The 24,083-nt window shown below is 38.0% G+C and overlaps 2 protein-coding genes across 2 annotated transcripts; both read right to left on the reverse strand.

Annotated features, from left to right (window-relative positions):
- Positions 1 to 15,730: 15,730 nt before the first annotated feature.
- LOC129759526 (uncharacterized) lies at positions 15,731 to 16,813 on the reverse strand. The gene has a single exon (XM_055756998.1). It carries the CDS (start codon positions 16,811 to 16,813, stop codon positions 15,731 to 15,733), a length of 1,083 nt encoding a protein of 360 aa, XP_055612973.1.
- A 9-nt stretch (positions 16,814 to 16,822) lies between these two features.
- LOC129759527 (uncharacterized) lies at positions 16,823 to 19,876 on the reverse strand. Its single transcript, XM_055756999.1, has one exon. The coding sequence runs from the start codon at positions 19,874 to 19,876 to the stop codon at positions 16,823 to 16,825; it is 3,054 nt and encodes a 1,017-aa protein (XP_055612974.1).
- Between the last annotated feature and the right edge of the window lie 4,207 nt (positions 19,877 to 24,083).

A 24,083-nucleotide genomic window follows, 5' to 3' on the forward strand; every position in this document is an offset into this window, starting at 1 on the left:
CGATAGCTTTTAGAAAAAGATAAATTTCGAACATGTAGTCCAAATCTAGCACAGCTAACACATCCCTCACTGGAACATAGGGTGGTTTTCCTCGGGCCCGAAGGGAGTCTATCAAATTCGTTCTAGCGACAAGATGGACCTCGCACGACCAAACAATATGCTCGATGTCGTGGTAACCTTGGCCACAGCCACACAAATTGCTGCCAGCAATATTTAAACGATAGAGTACCGCATCCATGGAATAATGATTGGACATGAGACGGGAGAATATACGAATAAAATCCCGACTCAGGTCCAATCTATTAAACCAGGGTTTGAGGCTTACCTTTGGAATAATCGAGTGGAGCCACCGACCCATATCATCCTCTTTCCATTTGCGCTGCCAGTTGACAACAGAGTTCCTTCGTGCCAAGAAGTAAAATTCGTCGAAGACGATTTCACGGTGATACGTGTCGCCTTCTGTTGCCCCCACTTTTGCCAGAGAGTCTGCCCTCTCATTACCCATTATCGAGCAATGTGAGGGACCCAAACAAAGGTGATGGCAAAGCAACGTTTTGATAAAGCACTCAGAATATCTCGTATCTTCCCGAGGAAATACGGCGAGTGCTTTCCCGATCTTATTGAACGGATTGCTTCAACAGAACTAAGACTGTCCGTTACAATATAGTAGTGTTCTGTTGGCCGTGATGCGACGCTTTCCAACGCCCAAAAAATGGCTGCTAACTCTGCAATGTATACAGAACATGGTGACTGGAGATTATATGAGGCGCTAGCTATTTCGTTGAAAACTCCAAATCCCGTTGATTCCTCTATCAGAGACCCATCGGTAAAGTACATTTTATCAGCATCGACGTGTCTATATTTAGCATCGAAAATTCTTGGAATCAAAAGTGGACGATGCGATTCCGGGATTCCACGAATTTCTTGCTGCATAGACAAATCAAACTGGACAGAAGAGGTGTCGTAGTCAGGGATGAAAACACGAGTTGGAGAGTACGAAGAAGGATTAAACTGCATGGGCATAAAGACATGATATATAGACATAAATCTTATTTGAAGATTTTGCTCAAGTAGCCTTTCAAAATTTACGATCACCAATGGGTTCATGACCTCACACCTGATGAGGAACCGGAGTGATAATAAATTAAATCGATCTTTTAGTGGGAGTATGCCTGCTAAAATAAAAAGCATTTTGAAACCATACATATATAAGATCGTATGCAGTAGAGGATTTAGAAATATTTTCCTTGAAACTTTTTATGGTTAAAAAAAAAAATTGTTTCTTTATCTATTTATTTCAAAATTATACATATAACAAAATTTTCTTTTGAATTCAAAACTGCCTTCTGGTTCTGAATTTCAGATACCCAGCAAACATAAAATCGCATTAAAATGATAACTCAAGTCATTAAAAACGTTACTGCGAATCGTAATTCCAACTAACGCATGTAAAAAGTCGCAACAATCGTTACTCCAAGTCGGATTAAATGGTTTAAATCGGATATGATAAAAAGTCCGCCATGTTTGCAGATTTTGAAGACGATTTCGTTCCTTTGCTCTCTCCCGCGTCGGTCAATTGAGAGAACAGCCTTGTTGTGCTCTCTGCGACCATCAGTGCAACCAGATTGCTAAAAATCAGATGATTTATTTGCAAGAATTGCCCAATGACAGAGGCAGCAAATATTGTCGCTGGCAACGGTTCGCATGCGATGAGAGAAAAAACTTTTGCTCTCTTGCATTATTTCAGTATGTTGAATATGGGTCGAATAGCGTCCGAATCGTATACTCTTATCGCTTAAAGCGGGCCACAGACTACACAACATTTGTACAAATGCGATGAAATTCGATTAAATTTTGTCGCTGTGAGCACGATTTGCATCGTGTATGACACTGCTTGAATGAGCGCCCAAACGATTGGAGTAAAATCGGTCGGGATCGAAATATTTTATACAAACCATCCCCTCAGCCGGGGAGGTGATGTTTTTTTTTTTTTTTTTTTTGTTGCTTTTGCTGTTTTCGCCAGCAATCGGTAAAGGGTTAAGGTTTTAAAATTCAAATTAAGATAAAATAATAACAATACCAAAAATATACAATAAATAAGAAAATGGATTTCTTACACCATTTTTTTACTCATAATTATCACACAAACTTAAAGAATCATAAATTTTACTGATAAAATAGACAAAAACTTCAAAAACAGATGACAATGAAAGGGATTGATATTTTCGGTAAGCCATTGATCAATTTTTCAAAATGATGTTTCTTATTATAAACTAGAAATTTTAAAATTTGAAATAAATATTGTCAAAACACTGATTTCGAAAAACTTGAATTCTTCAATAAATGTCACATCAAGTAAAAATTAACCATGATTAAATATTAGGAAAATGATAATAATATTTACTTTTATTATACATCTTAATCTACATTTCATTTCTTTATTTCCAACTGAAGCGTGAATTTTCGATTGGGAAAAAAAATTAAAGGATTATGTTACTAGAGCACAAAAAAATCAGAATTGGAAAACATATTTCTAAATATTGATGTAAATAGTTTGACTTTGAAAATCGGTAAATTTATTCAAAAGTTGAGAAAACCTGTATTCTTAAACTCCGCAAGTTCATTTGAAAATTAAAACAAAATATGAAGATTAAAAAGATTAGTTTTTTTACCATTTCAAAAGGATTTTTTTTAATAAACACGACTTACCATTAAAATTTAAAAATTTATTCTTAGAATTCAATTGATAATTCAGTGGAGAGCCGTTTTGGTGCTTATGTTTCAATGATTGATTTGGTAGATTTTGGCGTCCTGAACTCGAGTTTTTTGATAAATTTGGACTATCACATATTGTTTTGGCGATATGGAGTTTTAAAATGTGTCGATTTTAAGTGAAATCAATCTACATTTGATTAACTATCAAACCTACATATGGGAAAAAATCTGAATCTGATTTTGTTTATTATACTGCATTCAATTGAATAATAATCTTTATGATGATGATGATGCATAATCTAAAAAAGATTCACCAGTTACTTGATTTCATTTAACAAATTTGCTGAAACCTGCCAAATGTTTGGATTTATGCTTTAAAAATATCTTTAATTCAACTTGGTTTAAAACTCCTATAAAAATTCCTTAAATGAAAAAAAAAAAGAAAATAAATAGAAAACTTTAAAACTTTATTCTCAGAACTCAAAATTACTTTTAGTCTTGTGAAAAGTTGATGATTGATTTGAAACTTTTATTTTAAAACTTTCTTAAACTATTTTAATCTATTTCCAAAAGTTATTTCAATAGCAAAAGCTGATAGAAAAAATAAATATTAAGGTTCAACCCAATTAATCAAAAAATCGTTTTAAATCCACTGCACCTTGAAAAAATGTAAATTTTGTGGCTTTGTGTAATTTATCAAAATCTTTTTAAATGTGATTTTGAGCATCGAGGAGAAGAACAAGGAAAAAAATTAAATGAGAACGAAATTAGTTTCTTAAAGAATATTTCATATCAATATAACATTTGTGAAGACATTTTCAAATTAATATTTTTCATAATAAAGTAGATATCAGATTTTTAATCTGTTTAGTTAATTCTGTGGATCATGTGAGGTGGACGCCTGTTACATGGTGCACAACTTGTCGATGTATAAAATTAGTATTCGATGAATTAATGTTTAAGTTGAAATTTTTCGTTTCAAACTCTGTTCTTGTTTTGTTACACTTCTTATCAATAACCCATTATAACGACGAGGTATAGTTTTTGTAATCAAGTGCAGAGTTTCAACAAAAAAGGTTATTTGAATTGCAAATCGAAATTTAAAATTAGGAACAAGTTTCAATTCGTAGACGTCATATAGTGTCGAAAAATAAAATGTTTCAAGCCTAGGGTGATTTAAGATTAAATTCCGCTGGAGGCGAGCCAAATTTCTGACTTGCTTGCAAATATTTATTTTTAAACTCCTTTTAAGATCAAGTAATTTTCCGATACTACAAAAAAAAAAAAATTACTTGGAAAAAATCTCCCCCCCTCCGTTCGCACGGCCTTGCGCCTTGAAGCATACAAGACTTTAGGGAAGAAGACAAACTTTTAAAATTCTCTTTGTCTGATACTTACAAACTGTGAAATGAGAAATGATATGGCAAAAAATAGTCAACGGACCTCTTATGTTCGGATTTTACTTGATTTTTGCCTAGAGTCAGGGCACCCTGAATTAAGGATCAAATCTCCTTTAGTAAAGGATCAATTTTCCTGTAACTAAAAAAATATCACAATTTTTTTAGTCTCACGAAAATGCTTCTAGTTCATCCACGAGTTCATCTATCGTTCTAACTTTTAGAGCATATAAACCATAAACATATAAATTATGCGCTGTCAGAAAATGCAAGAGACGGCGAGTTGCTAAATTTTCCTGAAAAGATTTGAGGCCCTCAGAGCCAAGGTGTATAAGTGACAAAATGTTCAATTTTGAGTTAATGATGCCAATTGATTCTTCATACTTCAAACTATATTTGATGATTTTTTCAAATTTTTATAGTTTTATTAACATACTGTTACGTTCCAAAGCAAAATACAAATTTTCAAAAATCTGTGGAAAATTTCCAAACCCAACAACTTAGAAGCGTGTTTTCTCGAAATAAGCTTTCAAGCACTTATACCTGTGCTTATACCACTTTGGCTCAAAGGGCCTCATATGATGAAAATATAAAAAGGGGATCAAGTATCTCTATTCTCCCCTATTGGTACATATGTAGTTTAGTTCGAGTATCAAACAATTTAAACTGCAAAATTATATGTAAATAATAGTTTTTCAGCGCTATGATGATCAATGTTTCTTATATTTATTGATTTGCGGAACTTCTGATGTTTTTTTTAATAAATCTTATATATAAAAATGGAGGCGTTTTCTTTGTGATAACATCACGTATGAATGGTCGGTCGGAATGAAGTGAAATTTGGTATCCGAGGGTTTTTTGGGTCAGAGATGGTTTGTATAATAGTTTCAAGGATCTCACTTTTGATGATAGGGGGTCCCAATACAAATTAAACTTTATTTGTTACGATTTCCATAAGAATCTATTGGTGAGCACAATGCAGTTAAGGACGTGTAGATGAAATTAAACATTTATTACGATTTATACTTTAGAAGGTAAAACGAAGTTTACCGGGTCAGCTAGTTGAGATATAATAATTTTGAATTCGTTTCCCATTTTTTTTAAATTTTCTTGTTGAAGCTTAAATTCCTTAGTTGAAAATAAAAAAAAAAATACAGTGGGTGAATCTGCATTCAATTTTTTTTATATATATCTCATACTTTAATATGCTGTTAACTTATCCTCAAAACCGTAAAATCAAGACTATGTAACTTGTTGCAATTTTTTATTTAATTTTTTGTAGTCAGAATTCAAAATGCAAAACTAATGTTTGGTGAATGGTTTTTAATTTAGATATTTCTTTTGCACGAATCGTAAATTTATTCAACGGAGCTTGCCGAGTTGGATAATTACGTCCAGTGCTGAAAAAAAAACGAGTTTTGCAAAGAGTAGCATACACAATTTTATGCAAATTTGGAAAAATCCTTTAAAAATCCCTATTTTGGCATGATCCCTTTCTTGGCATGCCAAAATGCCTTCTCATGTTTTGCGGGTCCAAATTGTGCCCAAAAATTTTTGATAAATTTTCATTGCGAATAGATTAATTTATTTTAAGACTGTGCGTACCGTTTTTTGATTTTTTTATATTTAATTTATTGATTGAGCATTCACAAAAATGTCTAAAACTTTATCAAAAAATTCTTACCGTTTTTGGCAATAAAAATCTCTGCATCTTGAAGTGAGCCAAAAAATTGGCTTTAACCGATTGTCTTTCAGTTTTCGAACCTTAGGATAAGCTGTTTAGTGTAGGTTCTATAAGTGGAACAATTGCCAGGCTCCGGTTGCCAAAAACGGTAAGCTGTAGTAACTGTTTAAAGAAAACTGATATTCAACTAATCAAATGATTGTCTGTTTTTTTCCAGCACCACCATCGACCGAGGGCTCCCTAAGAAAAGTAAAATCACCGGTCTCTAAATCAGTTTCATCGGTTGTTGCTGAGCCAAAATGGACAGCAGAAGAACCACTAAAACTATGCGATCGTTTATCTGTTATTGAACACAAACTAGCCTTAATTGTAAAGAAGATGAAAGACCAAGAAGATGTCATTCAAAGACTGGTGATTCCTTCGAAATATCACAATTTTTCCGAAGGTGATAGTTCTGATAGTTCCCTCGACGAGACACAACCTGAGGAAAAGGAAAAACAATTTAAAAGCGAAACTAATGTTCAAAAAAATGTAACTTATGTCAAAAAACTGATTATAAAAGGAGAACGTCGGGTGAAATGGCCGGTAGCTGACACGAATGATTTGTGGCGCCTGGAGGCGCTCGTTCAGGACGATTTCCGTGTACGGACAGAGCTTTGTGAACTATTTGACCGAATTCCTTCGAATGATTTGTACAGATATCTACGCAAGAATATAGAAATGCTGTTTCGGAACACCGAGAAATTCACGTGGTCAGGGAGAACCGCGCACAATTGCAAGTATGTGCCACCAAATACCAAGCCGGCAAGCTCATTCAAAACCGTCTGTCTGCTGTTGGATTGGGCGGGCCAAAATTTTCCCGAACATAATCGACACATGATAGAATCAACATGCCAAAAGGCGATGATCCGTTTCAATGATAATGCCCATCATAGAAAAATGCTTAACAAGTATTAATTGGCCAAATAAAGCAAACAATTCGTTAAAAAAAAACAATTAACATCTTTCTTGTGAAACGATCATCCACCACTGAAGGGTTATGAACACCTCATCAACAAAACTATACAAGGGGGGAGGGGGTTAATTGCTTCGGGCCCCGGGTCCAAGGGAGCCCCAAGGAGAAATAACATCAATTTGCTCAAAAGAGTTATTAAAACCAGCAAACCTTTCAAAAATTTCAAACCCCGCTAACATCTAGGAAAGGTATAACTCAAAAACAACATAATTATTTAAACACATGATGCAGATGAAATGATAAGATATATGTAACTTACCAAAATAGCTTATAGTTTCAATAGTGGGGGTGATATGCCTGCCTAGAATGACTGGGTCTCAAACATTGTATGACATGAAATGATAATTTAAGTCGTTAAAAGGGAATTCTGAAGTTTTCGCGCTGGTAATTTGCAACCTTGCCAACCAGTGACGATGAAAATTTCATCAAACACCTCGGCAATCCTTCCTTTTGTTTGGTTCAGACATTAGGAAAATGTTTGATAGATGTCTGGTCAACATTAATTATCGTCAGTGATGTCGGCATCGCTAACGTTGACGAAAACTCTGGTTTGGGGACCCAGCGACAGATCATATCGTAAGGAAAAAAGAAACGAATAAGGCTATGATCATGATCAGAATCCGGGCAGTTACAAACGTGTGTATTTTAAAAACTATTCATTTGATCGAAAAACTTTATATGAAGGAAATAAAGGTGTATGACATTTATTCTAAAAATATATAAAAAAAATGATTTCAAGAAATACTCTTACTTTTTAATAAATCTTTTTCCTTTGCACACTTTTAAAAATCATGTATTGATCTATTATTTTTACCACAGAAGCAAAACCTTTGCAAAATCATGATATTTTACACAAACTAACCTGGAAAAAGCAATTGGAATCTGGTTGGAACCTTTTCATGAGTAGGCATCTCGAAGAATTTGATCTCTTAAATCCGATTTTAACAAACATTTCTTTGTCCATCAGAACATATCTGTCACATTGCGTAAAAATCGGTTGCACAGATTGCGATCTATTGAAATGCTCCCTTTTAGTTATTTACATGGTGTCTGCTAGTCAGGCATCACTTTTCGCCTGCCGGAAATGGATTTATTGCATTATTTAAGGGGTCGGCATTCAGTTATTCCCAATAACCATAGACTTTTTACCCATATTTGAGATCAAGGGTTCCCCTCTAATGCTTGGTTTGAACTTTGTGTGGATCCTAGAGTGGCTCCTTATACTTCTTAACCATTTGGTCAAAAAAAAAAAAAACAGGAAAAATCAATAGTTCATGAGTTTTCAAGTCAACAATGAAGAATTTTCGAGGCGCAAAAGGCTCAAATTTGTGCAAAATTATTTTTACCATGTCTTTTTGCATCGTGAATATCTCAAACACACGTCAACATAAAAATCTGGCAAAAATAGACAAGATAGTACTTTTTATAACCAACACAAAGCTGCTAAAGTTTTGCATATCCGATCTCTAGTAATATAGCTATCACCGAAATGAAGTGTCCGGATACTAAATGATCACAGCTTTACAAATAAGTTCAAATCCTATTGAAGTTAAAAGCTTTTGAACTGATTTAGTTAGCTTATAATTTCGAATCTGACAAAAAAAAATGTTATTTACCTGGCATCGCGGATGATGCGAAGCGTATGAGCCAAGCCAAATATAATAATAACCATGCACGTCATCATGTGAGCTAAGTAAATATTTTAAACTTTTCGTTATTGAGTAATTTAACATAAATCAAACACACAGTCCAAACTTCTTTAGGCTGGAAAAATATAATTTACAGATTTTTGTGGAAAACTGTTCGAATTTGCTACTTTTTCGAGACCCATAACTAGATAAACAATTTGTTTAATTCATTGTGGAACAATCAGTTTTTAACCTTCGAATCTCTTATAGAACTTATTCAAACGATTTATTTCTTATATTGACGTGGGTTGAGCTAATTGACATCTTCGATTGGCAGTCAGTAAACAGTTTTGTTTTCTTTTCGGAAGATTGAAAGAATTTCTCGAATATTGACTATCTGGAGCCACGATAAGAAATTTAAGAAATTATATTTTTCAATGACCTTCAGATTCTCATGAGATAGTTCTTGTAAAGCTGTCTAACGCATCCAGTGGTTTAATTTTGAGAAAGCCAATTGGAAAAAAATCTTTTTCTGCCAGCTTCAATTTCTCTCTGGAGCCACGTTTTTCGCACAAAATCGTTTGAAGCCACAAGTTACCTTAATCTGTTTTTACATTAATTATCACAAGGCTTATGCGTTGAAAGTTACCGATAACGTTCGCAATCAAACGACACGAACACCAAAACTAAGCCCAACCGCATAAATGATGTGTGTAATCCTCTACGACAGGCATGTCAAACTCGTTTAGGTGTGCGGGCCGTATTAAAAATTTTCTATGACGTAGAGGGCCGCAGTCAAAATCAGTTAAATCGGTACATTCAGCTTTAGTTTTTTTTGCAGTAATATTTTACATTCAAATCAGTGGTGTTTTTTGTGACACTTGACGGGGCTACGCGGGCCGCATTGACCTAGGCAGCGGGCCGCATTGACCTAGGCAGCGGGCCGCATGCGGCCCGCGAACCCCCAGTTTGACATGCCTGCTCTACGACGTTCGCCTTAAAACTTCAGCACAAGGAGTTGCATTATGACAGATTAACTTTCGCCGGCTGGCCCAGTTCTAAAAACAAACGTGCCGTTCTACGTGCCCCAAAAATGGCTTGCATCTAACCTTTTCTATTTTAGAAAGCATCTGGAAGAGGCATTCGAAGTTAAGCCATCGTTGGTTATTTTACTGCGTTCGAAGCCAATGCAAGACCGTTGATTTTTCCCGAATTTTCATTCAACATTCCAATCCGTGTAATCGGTAATCTCAAACGCAAATATTTGTAATGAAAATCTAAATTAAATTATAGGTACTAACCGGAATTCATTGAAGCAGACGATACAAATTTTTTTGACAAAATATATTGACTGACGAAAAAAAAAATCAAGAAATTCTCGACGAAACACGTCGACTTTTATTCAGCCAGCTGCAGCAGTAGGCTTACCAGAATTAAATTTCGTAAAGTAGGACATTTTGCTCAAAATACTATGAAAAAGTAGGACGTTTCTCAATCTCAAGTAGGACGAAAAGTAGGACGCTTTATTTTATTATTTTTACAAAAAAAAAGTTTTACACAAATTTTTAATAAGATAAGATGATTTCACAACAAATTAAGATCAAAAACGTTTTTTAACCATTTTTAAGTTATTCTATTTTTTTAAGCCGCAGCCCGTGGTCTAGAGGATAGCCTTCAATTCTTCTAAGCCAGCGGACATGAGATCAAATCCCGGTTACGCCATACATAGTACACTTTCTGTGGGTTGGTGGTTTTAGCATTTGTAAGATGCTAGCCATCATATTCTCGAAAAATGTACGCTTTGAGTTAAGAAAAGGAATCTCTTTGAGGAAAAATCAAGTTTCATTGAGATCCTGTATTTTTGTTTTGGGGCATACTTTTCTAAACAGCCGATTTTTTCTAGCTACTCTTCATTTTTCAACAAATAGGAATGGAACTCTGAACATGAAATTTGCCTGTTTTTGTATTGCAGTAAGATAATCGCTCTCACTGCGTCAATAAGGAGTTTTCCGCGTTCCTCTCTACATTGGCGTTGTGAGCTGAAATTGCGAAGAAATATTCAGCAGTCGTCAGCAGTAGAGTAATGATCGGGTAATTGATTTGATTGGAAAAAATAATTTCCATTTTTCATGAGTTAGTTTTTGCCTGAAATCATCTTGTTGCTGCGCAATGAATGAATTTAGGCGTTGATTTCAATACTTTTTTTTTGCTAATATTTTCACACAGTTCTCAAATTGCTCGAATTTAAAACTATGTGGTTCCAGCAAAGACAGCCAATCGAAGGGCTTGCGAATATAATCCAAAAAAGACTTATAGACTTTGCAGAACTCCTCTTTAACTTTATCCGTTTCCGGTGGATTTATTTCTTCCAGAAGGGCCTTAACTTTCATTGACAGAAACCGATCATAAAGACGATTTACTAAAAGACGCCAATAAGGATTTCGTGAAAAATAAATCGAAATAATAAAAAAGGCATTAAGTAAAAAATTCGATAAACAAGATAATGGTCCTAAGCGTAAAAAGTAGGACATTTGTTACGAATTGATGAGCAGCGGCTAGACCAGCCAAGACAAGGTACTCTAAGAGTACGGAACCTCAGGGCCGGCTGGCTACTGGGTAACCAAGGACTTAACAAATAAAATACAGAAATTAGAAATTTCATGTTTCTATGTTTTTTATTTAAAATTTTCTTGTGGCTTGTTGTCTGTGTGTATAAACAATGTTCTGTGTCTTGTGTGGCGTGTAATTGCTTCACTAACCGTGATGTGCTGCTGCTGTTGCTGTTCTGTCGCGACGTCGTTATTCCGGAAATCCAGTTCCGGAAGCAGGAGGGCCGTCAATGTACTAGCGTATTGACGGAGTGCCGAAACCATCGGCGCCAGCAGGCGTTGCTGGACTCGGTAGTTGTAGGCGTCTCCCTCCGTTGGCTGTTAATCGGCCTGCCCACGAGAGTTTCCCGTATCCGGACAGGCCGAGAAAGGTAGTCCTCCTTGGGAGTTAGGGTTCCTCAGAACCCGAGGACGATTACGATGGTCTTTTACGGTTAGGCGCGAGACCAACCGGTGTTTCCGGGCGAATTTTGTGGAATTTCACGAACACTAAACACAACACGCACTTTACTCACGGACGCCTAATTTACAAGAGAGGCTCTTGTTCTCTTTTTCTTTCCTCCTTTTCCTCCTCTGTTAATTGGCAGCAGCCAGCAGTAAAATGTAGCCTACTGTGTTATCTTGTTGTGAGACTGGACAAGGAACATGAATTTTATAGAGCTGAATATACAAAACTACAAAATGAAAACAAAAATCAAACGATTTGTAACCAACCGGTTACACATTTTAGGTCCAAAGTAGGACAGTAGAACAAGGGTCGAAAAAGTAGGTCATGTCCTACCGAAGTAGGACGTCTGGTAAGCCTAGCCATCAGGCTGATTGTCAGCGAATTGTCGTTATAAATCTGCCAAATATTTGTTGGAATATCTCACAGCTATTACACCCAAAATAATCTGCACGTAGCGGCTACGTGAAAAACTACATAGTTTTTATCCAATTGATTTTCACGTAGATGCTACGGTGTAAACATGTAGACGCGTTGCTATAAGAATCGGTGCATAATGAACATCGAATAAAATTTACGTGAATTTTTAATGATGTCATATTGAAAGATCCGTGAAATTCGTTTAGTATTGAAATGTAATTAAGGTTGATTCGATCGTTGTTTTTGTTTTACTTTTTATTTTCATTTAAAAAAAAAAACAAGAAGTTTCTTCAAAAAGAAATTTATTCAAAATTTCATTTTGTACAACACAAACCGAATTTTACACGAACACTTAATCACAAAAAAGCAGCAACAATCCGCATTCCGTGCCTGGTTCAATTGTGTCATCCTGTAGGAATAAAATAAAAAGTTGAATAAATAAAAATGAATTTTCTGAATAGCATAAGTTTAAGCAATAGCAATAAGTTTCCTTTACCTGATCAGTCAAGGATTCGCTTACTTATAATTCCTGGAAGGCACTCGGATCTACTTGATCCGTCAGGAAGTCCGCAAACCTAACGCTAACCTTCCGCAAAGGGATGTTTATCCACTAAGATTTTAAGTGAAATTCCTGAGGCAATTATGTTGAAGTAAAGTAGTTACTACGAGGGCGCACTTGAAACACTGTGGTTACTACAAGATTCACGTAGAATCGATATGTTGCAACCAAATGTTAGTTTATGTGAAAAATCCCGTAAAATTTTTAAATTATTTTGGGTGTACGACTCCGAGAATTAAACCCAAAATAATCCGCTCGTCGTGGCTACGTGAAAAACTACATAATTTTTATCCAATTGATTTTCACGTAGTTTCGATCAATATAATAGGTGAACGCACCTCAATAAGAATTTGTACCTAATGAAATTCAGCTACAACTTACGTGAATTTCAAGTGAGTTCGATACGATCTGAAGATGAAGAATACATTAAAAAAATTTAGTTTGGAATTAAAATTGGGGTTGATTTAGTTAAGGCCTCTTTCTCAGTTGGTTTTAATAAAATAAATGCAAGTTTTTTTGACTTCAATTTATTTTCACTATTTTCTTCAAAACAAAACACAACCACTATCACTGCACTTCTTTCTACTGCATTTACTAGCTGATAAAAATAAATTAGATTTCCGCTAGCTCTTGTGGCCCAGTTTACTAAGGTTTCCAAAATCCTGAAATAGAAAAAAATAATAATAACTGAAATAATTAGAAATGATAAATAACTCACCGTTTACGATGCGTCCTGGCATTCGTTCCAGCACACACGATGTGCTTTCCTTCTCGATGTGCCGGAACTTCTCTGATCGTACCTGTAAATGTTCAATTCCTCGACTAGCTCGAGGGGCTAGTGAGGTGGCCACAGAAAAGCACTTCGGACACTTGACGACGTTCACTGACACTTAGACGGGCTCGGATACAAAAAGAACTGTAACACGCGGGCTGCAGTAAAACGACCGTCTCGTACGGTGTTCAAGAGCCAAGAGGCAGATTTATTAGAGTCTCAAAATAATCTACCTAAGAGAGCCTGAATTGTGTAGACTCTCTCCTATCACTATACTAGTAAACAATAAGTGTATTGTACAAAAGAAAAAGCTCATCTACTTCTCTGCCATAAAACTACTACAGTACAATATAAATATTTAGAACACTACATTCAGGGTGGTTCAGCGTAAACATGCTGCCCCCATTGAAATAGAAAATTTCAATCACTTTTCTTATTTTCGGAATTCTCGTTGCCGTCTTCGGAGTCGTGTTCAGGTTCTACCTCGTTGTCCTCGATTGGCAGCAGGCACAGTTTGGATATTGGACGTCGGAATACCTTGGTGCCTTTGGACCCATCAGCAACACGTACATCTGCGACGCGCACCAAACCATCGGGCCCAGGAATAGCCGTTTCAATTCTGCCGAGACGCCACGCTGTTGTCGGCACGTTGTCTTCTCGAATGATGACTAGTTGACCAGCTTTCACGGAGTACCGCACATGCCACTTGTTGCGGTTCTGTAGCGTCGTGATGTAATCATGAGACCAACGATCCCAGAAATGTTGGACCATTTTCGAGTAACGTTGCCAGCGGGATAGTGTTGATTCCTTGCGTTCGACCAGTCTCGGTTCTGCGATGTCTGTCAGAGGGCGGCCGACCAAGAAATGACCAGGAGTCAGAGGTCGCAAATCTTGTGGGTCCTCGGACAGCGGAGTGATAGGCCGCGAGTTGAGCAGCGCCTCGATGCGGGCCAACACTGTCGTGTATTCTTCGAAGTTCATGTTCGCTGTTCCAGTGATGCGCTTGAGGTGATACTTGGCAGAGCGCACACCGGCCTCCCACAATCCGCCAAAGTGTGGGGCATTTGGTGGGATCATGTTCCATTCGATGGCTGATTTGGAGCAAAAGTCGTTCAATTTATCTTTCAGGAGCTGGGACTGAAACAGGTCGTACATTTCTCGTAACTTTGAGCGGCTGCCCACAAAGTTGAGACCGTTGTCGGAGAACAATCTGGCACACTTGCTCCGACGGGACACAAATCGGTGTAGTGCGGCGATGAAGGAATCTGCTGTCAAATCGCCCACTAACTCTAGATGGATCGCACGTGTAGCAAAGCATACAAAGACGGCCACATATGCTTTGTACGAAACAGTTCCACGCTTGTTATGCTGTCGCAGGTAGATCGGTCCGGCAAAATCTACCCCAGTGTTGTAGAATGCATGCACACCTTCCAATCGCGCAAAGGATAGGTCACCCATTTTCTGCTGCATTCCTACCGGTTTTGCTTTCATGCAAGTGACACACCGGCGAATAACCCTTCGCACCGTACTGCGGCCATGCAGAATCCAAAATTGATGGCGTAATCCGCAAAGTACACTGCAAAAAATCCACACATAAAGCATATATTTTTTTACACATACGTTGATTTATTTCATCACTATGTGATGCAAATAAAAATTATGTTGCAGTTTTAGCTTATATTTGGATAAAACATGAAGTTTAAAAGTTGACACATAGCTTTTATGCCTATCATCTTTGAAAAATTTCACCCATTCAAAATGGCTGAAATCGGAATATAAACACGAGGTTCCGTAGAAACAAGCAAACTTTGATGGAGCCAAACATTGTTACGTGAGTATTTTTTTAAATAAAATTCAATTGGAACCTTTATGACGCAAAGACCATAGAGCACATATTTATTAAATTATATCTTTCTCCCGCAGTAAGTGAGCTACACTTAATAAACAAATAGCACCGTTATTGGCGTGAAAATTGATCTGCTCTTCCACAACAACAAAACGTAGTGCGCTGGAAAGACAATAACATGCAAAACGGATAAAGGAGGTGAGTTTGGAATTGAATTCATTTAGTTGATTTGTGTTAAACATATGTTCATCTGTTTTCAGATCAAAATTCTCCAATTTCTGACTCGTTTACGGTACAGAAGAAACAGATGCTCGGTCACCGATATAGGACAAAAGTTAGGACGTTGACAAATAATGTTATGGATTTAAATGTTTTTTTTTATTAATAAATTTAAAAAAATTGTCTAGCAAATATTTCTAAACATTTTTTAAACACCGGGTGGTGGATAGGAGAAAAATTATGAACTACAATGTGCTGCCTACTTTTAGGCGTTTTCCAAACGAATATTTCACACATATAACGTCTATGTGTAACTTTTTATAACATTCATGTGTCGCAAAGAGCTCTGAAATATTTCCTAAAATATATGTGTGGCACATAGTTTTTAATTGGGAGACAAATTGCAAAAATCTATATAGGCTCACACATAGCCACAATGTGTCGATTTGGTTGAGTGTAGAAGCTGTTGAGCGGCATGCAACATCTCAACGTGATACGCACGAATCACGGCGTGAGTGAAACAGTGCGTGGCTGGCAGAATAATAGGATGCTTCTGACTTTCTGGCAGTTGTGCGTGACGAATTCGACCCCCCACTCGCAGAACATATTCTGATCGATCTAAAAACACAGATAAGCTGATTAGTTTACTTTTACTGTGAATTACCTTTCCGGCGTCGAGGCAGCTGAATTCGTTGGGGAATGTCTCTTGTTGCGCAATACTGGCCAATGCAACCGTCGCTCGTTGTAGCTCTGGAATACGTAGGACGCCGTATCGATGCTGTCTGTCTTTCTTGGGTCGTATGTGGTCGATATATCGTAGAACTAATCCCATTATCCGCTGCATTTCTCGATAGTTGTTCTCTTTCGCAAACAGGTAAAACATGGCAGGAGGGTCAGTAACTGTGAGGCTCATGCTTGGGTTTTTCGTTTCCGGAAGTTGCTCGGTCGGGATGTGCTGGAATCTTTTAGGCCAATCTTCTTCGTCGTGGTACAGGAAGTTCGGGCCTGACCACCAGATTTCGCAATCTCGTATCTCGGAAGGCAACAATCCTCGAGATATTACATCTGCTGGATTGTCATGCGTCCCCACGTATCTCCACTCAATGCCTTTAGCCAACTCTTGTATCTCGATGACTCGGTTGCTTACGTAGGTTTTGAGTCGACTAGGGTCGGTCTTGATCCAGGAAAGTGCTGTGGTGGAATCGGACCAGAGAATGATTCTGGAAAATGAAATCTTAAGGTTGTGCGTTATATTGGAAATCAATCGTGCAAGTACAAGCGCACCGCTTAGCTCTAAGCGTGGTATCGTGAGTTTAGCGTTCTTTAAGGGTGCGATTCGAGATTTTGAGGTAAAGAGGGAAATTTTACAGTTGGTCATATCACAAGATCTAACATAGACGCAAGCTCCATATCCCAGACTGGAGGCGTCACAAAATCCATGCAATTCAACAGATTGCGGATTCGAATGGGGAAAAACACAACGAGGAACAACTATTTCACCCATCTCTTTCAACTAGTTGCGGAAAACCTCCCAGATTTCAGCGTCGTTTCGTGCCAATATTTCATCCCAGTCTACGTTCAGTTGCCAGATTTTCTGCATTCGTACTTTCGCAGCGAAAATCAACGGACCCAGCAGTCCCAGTGGGTCGTAAAGCTTGGCGATGTCAGAATATATGGTTCTTTTTGTCGTCTGTCCCAGGTGGAATTCAATTTCGTGCAATCTGGTCAAAAATACGTCCTTTCTGGGTTGCCAGGTTAAACCCAAAGTTCTTGTGGTTTTCTCATCTTCGAAAAACGCTCTTTCGTGCTCGGTACTATCAATTTGCCTCAATAATTCGGGATGATTCGACGCCCACTTGTGGAGACTAAACCCACCGGCCTGGGTCATTTCGACGAATTGAGTCTGCAGGTTCATGGCATCTTCTAACGTGTCCGCTCCACTCAAGATGTCATCCATGTACACATCTTCGGTTCCCGCCTTCGACGCTAAGGGGAAACGCTCCTTCTCATCCATGCAAAGCTGTTCAAGCGTTCTTGTAGCCAGAAAAGGCGCACAGGCTGTCCCATACGTTACTGTCGTTAAGTGGAACACCTCTAAAGATTCGTTCGGCTGGCGACGCCAAAATATCTGTTGGTACTTCTGATCTTCTGCTCGGATTCTAATTTGCCTGAACATCTGCGTAATATCTGCCGTAAATACAATCTTGGGCACCCGAAATCGTAGCACGATTTCGGCGAGCTTGGGCTGAATGGTAGGGCCAACGTACAGGTGATCATTCAGGGAACCTCCCCTTGAAGCTGCTGCAGACGCATCAAAAACGACACGCGTCTTCGTCGTGGTGCTTGCCAAGTTAAGCACCGCATGGTGTGGCAGAAAATATTCTTCTGAGCAATTGGTGTCACATTTAATCATATGGCCCTGGGTTTCATAATCATGCATGAATTCTCGGTACTGGTCGTAAAGATCTTGGTCGTGAATCAGTCGTTTTTCTGCCTGTAGAAATCTACGCAAAGCTATCGTTTGACTGTCACCTAATTCCTTTATACTGGGTCTCAATGGAAGACCTACTTCATAGCGACCATTTTCCAATCGGCAGCAAGTATCGGAAAAAATTTGCTCTGCGGCTCTTTCGTCGTGAGTCAACATTCGAGACTCATGAATGGACTCGGCTTCCCAAAATCTGCTAATTTGCTCGCTCAACGCCTCATTCGTAACGATCTTACAGACATTAGAGATCGTTCGATCAACTTCTGGTCTTTCAATAGCACCACCTACTACCCAACCAAAGACGGTTTCTTCGCACCAACAAGGAGGATTTTCAATTATGGTATGGGTTTGCCCAGTAAACATTTCATGGAACACTTGTATTCCAAGAAGCATATCAATTCTTCGGGATTGACTAAACCACGGATCTGCGAGTACTATCTCTGACGGAATTTGCCCAGGATCAATATTGAACGAATTGATTGGCAAGTTTCCTGTAATTTTGCTCATGACCAAACATTCTGTGCTGTAGGTGAAGTCTGACTTGTAGGTGGAATGGATCTTTACTCTGACTTGACTCGAAATCATCTTAGGCGCACCGGAAATACCTTCAACGGACATGTTCACCTTCGTCTTTCGCAAGCGCAACGCGTTTACCACACGCGTGGATATTAAATTATGCATCGACCCACTGTCGAGCAAAACACGACAACTGATCAAATTTCCAAACTCGTCTTCTATCATGCAAACTGCGGTATAGAGAATGTACTGTTTTGGCTGCGAATTAGTACAAGCAACGGAAGCTACTAGCGCATTTGAGGAAGTTGTAGGCATCTCAGGGGCCCTACGCGGGGTAGGTGTTGGTTGAGTTGGCTGGTTAGCATTGTTTTCATGCAACGTAGTGTGGTGACGGCCTCCACATTTCTTGCAGGAGCTCCCCTTGCAGTCTCTAACATGGTGTCGGTTACTGAAACAGTTCATGCACAATCCAAGACTGCGCACCTTCGAGATACGATCGCGTAATTGTAGCTTCAGATAGTCTTCGCAGTTGCTCAAATAATGATTCCCCTTACATGCAAAACAAACAGGGTTACCATATGACCTGCCGGTATTGATCGCTAAAACCTTAGAGGAGTGTGACCCACTTCGCTCATTCTGCCCGAATCTCCCACGAAAGCTTGAGCTTTGAACCTCTTGTTTATCCTGGTCTATGCTCTCTAGGCATCTACATCTAGACTGTAGGTACTCGAGAAGTTTCTCCCAAGATGGCAAGGAATGATCAGTAAACTGAAGCTCGAAATCCTTTCTGGTGCGGGTATCCAATCGCGCGCATACCAGAAAAACCAAGAACTGTTCAGATAAAGGTTCTAATTTTAGCTCAAGATTAGCCAAAGCTCTTATGTTACGAGTAACGTCACTCAGTAAAGTTCGTAATGCGGATCCAGACTCACGAACTAAAGGTTTCAGATGAAACAGCTGAGCAATATGCCTATCTACCAACAATCGCTTATTCTCAAACTCTGAACATAATGCCTTCCAGAGTGATGAAAAATTGTCTTCGGAGGACTGGACATGACGGGCTGAACCATTCAGGTAAAATAGCTTCTCACTTTCTGACAAACTTTCACGACGCTTAATCAAAGAATTAAATTGGGACTTGAATGTCAGCCAGTCTTCCAATTGGCCATTGAATCGGGTAAGGGGAATATCTGGCAATTTTGTATGGGAGTGTTGTGTTAAATTGACCGCTGCTGGGGCACTTATCGGCTTGGGAGGATTGATTTCTCGGATAATCTTTCGAACTCGGTGACGGATGTCATTAAACAAATCTTCTATCTTCTCAATCGTCATCTGCAGGGACCCAACCTCATCCTCCTTAATTACCCCATATAATTTTACCTCAGTTTCATGCAATAAAGAACGCATCTGGTCAATCGACTCAAGCTTGTCTTCGAGAAGTGAACTTTCTTGCTTCTCGGTATCAAAAGAACGCACAAATAAAAGCAATTTTTCCGCTCGTGACTCAATGGAGTCTATCATACGGTAATAAGACATCACCTGGATCTTCTTTTCAGCCGCCATAGCGAAAAGAAAAATGCTCAAAACTTGTAATTTAACAAAATACTTCCGGAAACAACGCACCCACTTGCACGATCTTACCTGACTTCCAATCAACGATTCCACCGTTTTATGATCGACCCTGAAAACATCAAATCATGCTGGCATATCATACATACATATCCAGCAATCCAGCCTCGTGGGGGATCAAACTGGCATCAAAATGGCAAATTCTCTCGAGCTCTTTCGACCTGCACAGTACGTCATCCACTCTACTGCACCATGCAAACCGCTTTCGTTCTTTTGTAGCACTTTTTCCTCTGGAACTGTTTCACACTACTCGATCGTTCATGCACGTGTGATCGAGGGTTTAAGTTCCAATTTCACTTATTTCTACCGATCGCTCAATGTTCATGCACTTGGATCGGGTTTTTATTTTTTCATTTATAGTTCCAGTAATTTGGATTTCATTTATCGCACAAATTGTTCAAAATATCCAGGAACAAGCCACAATTGTTCCGCAGACACAATGTTCCATTGTTCAGAACACGTTGTTCACAAAGTCCACCATTTTGTGATCGGACAATTGTTCCGATACTGATTCGCGGGTGAACGTCCAAGTTCCGCGTTTTCTGAGGTCACTTCACTAGCACAAACTGTACTTCCGGAAACTAGATCACATCCGGCTCGAAGGACCACTATGTAAATGTTCAATTCCTCGACTAGCTCGAGGGGCTAGTGAGGTGGCCACAGAAAAGCACTTCGGACACTTGACGACGTTCACTGACACTTAGACGGGCTCGGATACAAAAAAAACTGTAACACGCGGGCTGCAGTAAAACGACCGTCTCGTACGGTGTTCAAGAGCCAAGAGGCAGATTTATTAGAGTCTCAAAATAATCTACCTAAGAGAGCCTGAATTGTGTAGACTCTCTCCTATCACTATACTAGTAAACAATAAGTGTATTGTACAAAAGAAAAAGCTCATCTACTTCTCTGCCATAAAACTACTACAGTACAATATAAATATTTAGAACACTACATTCAGGGTGGTTCAGCGTAAACAGTACCACTTTTCGACCTGAGGGGAAAATATATTTTCTGTCAGCGGGGATTAATTTTCTTGTTTTGCTTAGACTTACCCTTTTCTTTCGACCTACATGGTCGTAAAAATTTCAGCTTCAGTACGTTGATAAGGTTCCGAAAAAAAAATGGAATAACAGAAAAAACGTCCATCCAAATTTTCACAACTTAAACAACAATGATTTATGCCAGCTCTTTTTCTTATAAGAATTTACAACCAAACGTTTGAGAAAATTCCACAATTGATTTCAGAAGCCATTCCCTTAGACTTTACGTGAAATTCATGCCGAAAAAAATGTGTTACTCCAGATTCACGTAGAATCGATGGGATGCATCAAAAGCTTAGTTTACGTGAAAAATCCCGTATTAATAATTTCTAAATTATTTTGGGTGTAAGAAACCAGCACTTGCACACGGAAAATAATAAAAAGGTTAAATTTACCGAGTATATGGGTACTTTTACTTTTTTTTATTCACTTAGCAAAAAGGTGAATTGTACCACCAATTTCTTTTCACCTAGAAAAAAGGTGAGTTTTAGGTTTTTGGGATTCACCAAGCAAAGAGGAGCATTCTACCGGTTTGCCATTCACTGTCTAAAAAAGGTTTTTTTTCTCTTTATCTGTTAATATATATATTGTCCGTTCCGGGATGATGAGGAAAACACTTCGCAGCTCAGTAGGCCAATCTGTAATATTATAATTTTATGATGAAAACTTGCACTACGACATGAAATTTAATGCAAAATTTACCTTTCTGTTCCTATTTACTCGTATTGGCCACGAAACAAAACTTATGCAAAAACAACTTAACCTCAATAAAGGGGTTCGGAAAATAGCTACTTCAGGTCAACTTCACCTCGCGACGAGGTAATCTTTACCTCAAAGAGGTAGAAAATACCTTTTTTGAGTTTACTTTTCTTCTACACAGAAATATTTTTTGACTGTCACTGAAACTGCAACCTTAAAATAAATCAACCTGTAATTAACAAAACCTGTAATTTATTATTACAGCAAGTGTCATGTAAAAAATTTGTACACTAAAAATTAAATGTCAAGTAATTTGTTTTTCGACCTGTTTAATTACGGTAAATGTCCTGCTCCTTTTTTTTACAGGACATTTGCGTAATTTTACAGGAAATAATTTTTGCTGTGTTGGTGTATTGTACCCTTTTGCTCTGCACAATTCAGGTAAACTTCACCTTGCTACGAGGTAAACTTTACCTTTTTTGGATTTATCTTTTTTCTAGGTGAATTCTTCCTTTTTTGTCTGCTCGATTCAGGTAAACTTTACCTCGTTGTGAGGCGAATTATTAGCTAGTTAACAGGGGTATGTCTTTTCGCAATGATCAACAATAAATTCAATTAACATCACTGCTTGTGCCTCGCGGAGTATTGCATATAAAGTAGTCATGTAATACCTCGCTAGGCAGCCAGCAGCGGAAAATTTCCTTTGGAGAATTTATAAATTTTCAAAAAAAAACCATAAGCTGGCTTGGTTCCACAGAAGAAACAAAAATGATGTTGATTTTCCAGTACAAAATATTCAATTTTTCCATAAATACAAACCTAAAAGATTAAGTCTACTCATGTAAAAGTTACTTAAAAATTCTGCCAAAGATCATGGACAAAGTTTTTTAGAGCCCAGGGTTTAAATTTAAATGAGCTGACGTTTTTATTTACAAACATTTGATAAGGCGATTTGGTTTCAGAATATAATCGGATCTGTCTTTTAAGAGTCATTACTCTATGTAATTCCATAAAAAATGTAATAACTGATAATTCAACAATTTATTTTGCTGAAAATCGACAAATAAATTAGTTTCCACTTAAGACCGATAGTGATGATAGGTAACTGCTATGACAGTATTTAACAAAATATTTCATTTATCAGTTTTATACAGAAATATCTACATTTAGTTAAATTTTTACAAAAACTGACAAGCTCTTACCGTTTTTGGCAATGAAAATCTGTGCACCTTCGAGTGATCATAATGATTGAGCCTGTTAAACTTCTATCGATTATTTTTCCAGTTGAAAATCTTATTATAAACTCTCTAGTGTAGGTTCTAAAAAATGGAACAATTGCCAGGTTCCGGTTGCCAAAAACGGTAAGCTGCAGAAGCTATTTAGAATACATTACTGATTTCAGCTAATCAAATGATTGTCTGTTTTTTTTTTTTAATTTCAGCACCCCCATCGACCGATGCCTCCCTTAGAAAAGTAAACTCACCGGTCTCTTCATCAAACTCACCGGTTGTTGCTGAGCCAGAATTGACGACAGAAGCACCTGCAAAGCAAGGCGATCGCTTAACTGTTATTGAAAACAAACTAGCCTTAATTGTGCAGATGATGCAAGCTCAAGATGATGCCATTAGAAGACTGGTGGTTCCTTTGAAAAAATTGCAAGCTGACTGCGCAGGTGAGACGAGGAAAAAATATCACACTTTTGCCGATGGTGATGGTTCTGATAGTTCGCTCGACGAGGAGGAACAACCTGAAGAAAGGGAATTTAAAAGCATCACTTATGTCCACAAAATGGTCACCAATGTTCAGGTCCCTGATGTCCAAAAACAGAATACAAAAGGAGAATTGAATACACAAGGAGAATGTCGAGTGGAATGGCCGGTAGTTGACACGAATGATTTATGGCGCCTGGAGGAGGCACTCGTCAATGAAGATTTACGTGTACGAACAAAGCTTTGCGAACTATTTGACCTAATTCCTCCGAAAGATTTGTACACATATCTACGGATGAATATAAGAATGCTGTTTCGGAACACCGAGAAATTCACATGGTCAGGAAAAACCACGCAAATTTGCAATAATGCACCAAATAGAACGCCTGCAAGGTCACTCAAAACCGTATGTCTTCTGATGGATTGGGCTTGTCAAAATTTTCCCGAATATAATAGGAAAATGATAGAATCAACATGCCAAAGGGCGATGCGCTGTTTAAATGACACTGTTAGAAGCAGTAACAACAAGCATAAATTGACTGAATAAAGCAAACATTTTGTTTTGAAGGAATCTATTAACATTTTTCTTGTGAAATGATCACTACTATTGTAAATCGTCTCGGTTGAAATAAACTCCTATCCATTCTTCGTTGTTCTTGGTTTGAGAGTCGAGTCTAGAGCAGACCTCATTCC

The sequence above is a fragment of the Uranotaenia lowii genome, unplaced genomic scaffold (genome assembly GCF_029784155.1).
Source record: "Uranotaenia lowii strain MFRU-FL unplaced genomic scaffold, ASM2978415v1 HiC_scaffold_181, whole genome shotgun sequence".
Classification (NCBI taxonomy): domain Eukaryota; kingdom Metazoa; phylum Arthropoda; class Insecta; order Diptera; family Culicidae; genus Uranotaenia; species Uranotaenia lowii.

Bases quoted from the DNA above. Each gene is read 5' to 3' on its own strand.
- LOC129759526 (XM_055756998.1), bottom strand. From the start codon at position 16,813: ATGGGTGAAATAGTTGTTCCTCGTTGTGTTTTTCCCCATTCGAATCCG.
- LOC129759527 (XM_055756999.1), bottom strand. From the start codon at position 19,876: ATGGCGGCTGAAAAGAAGATCCAGGTGATGTCTTATTACCGTATGATA.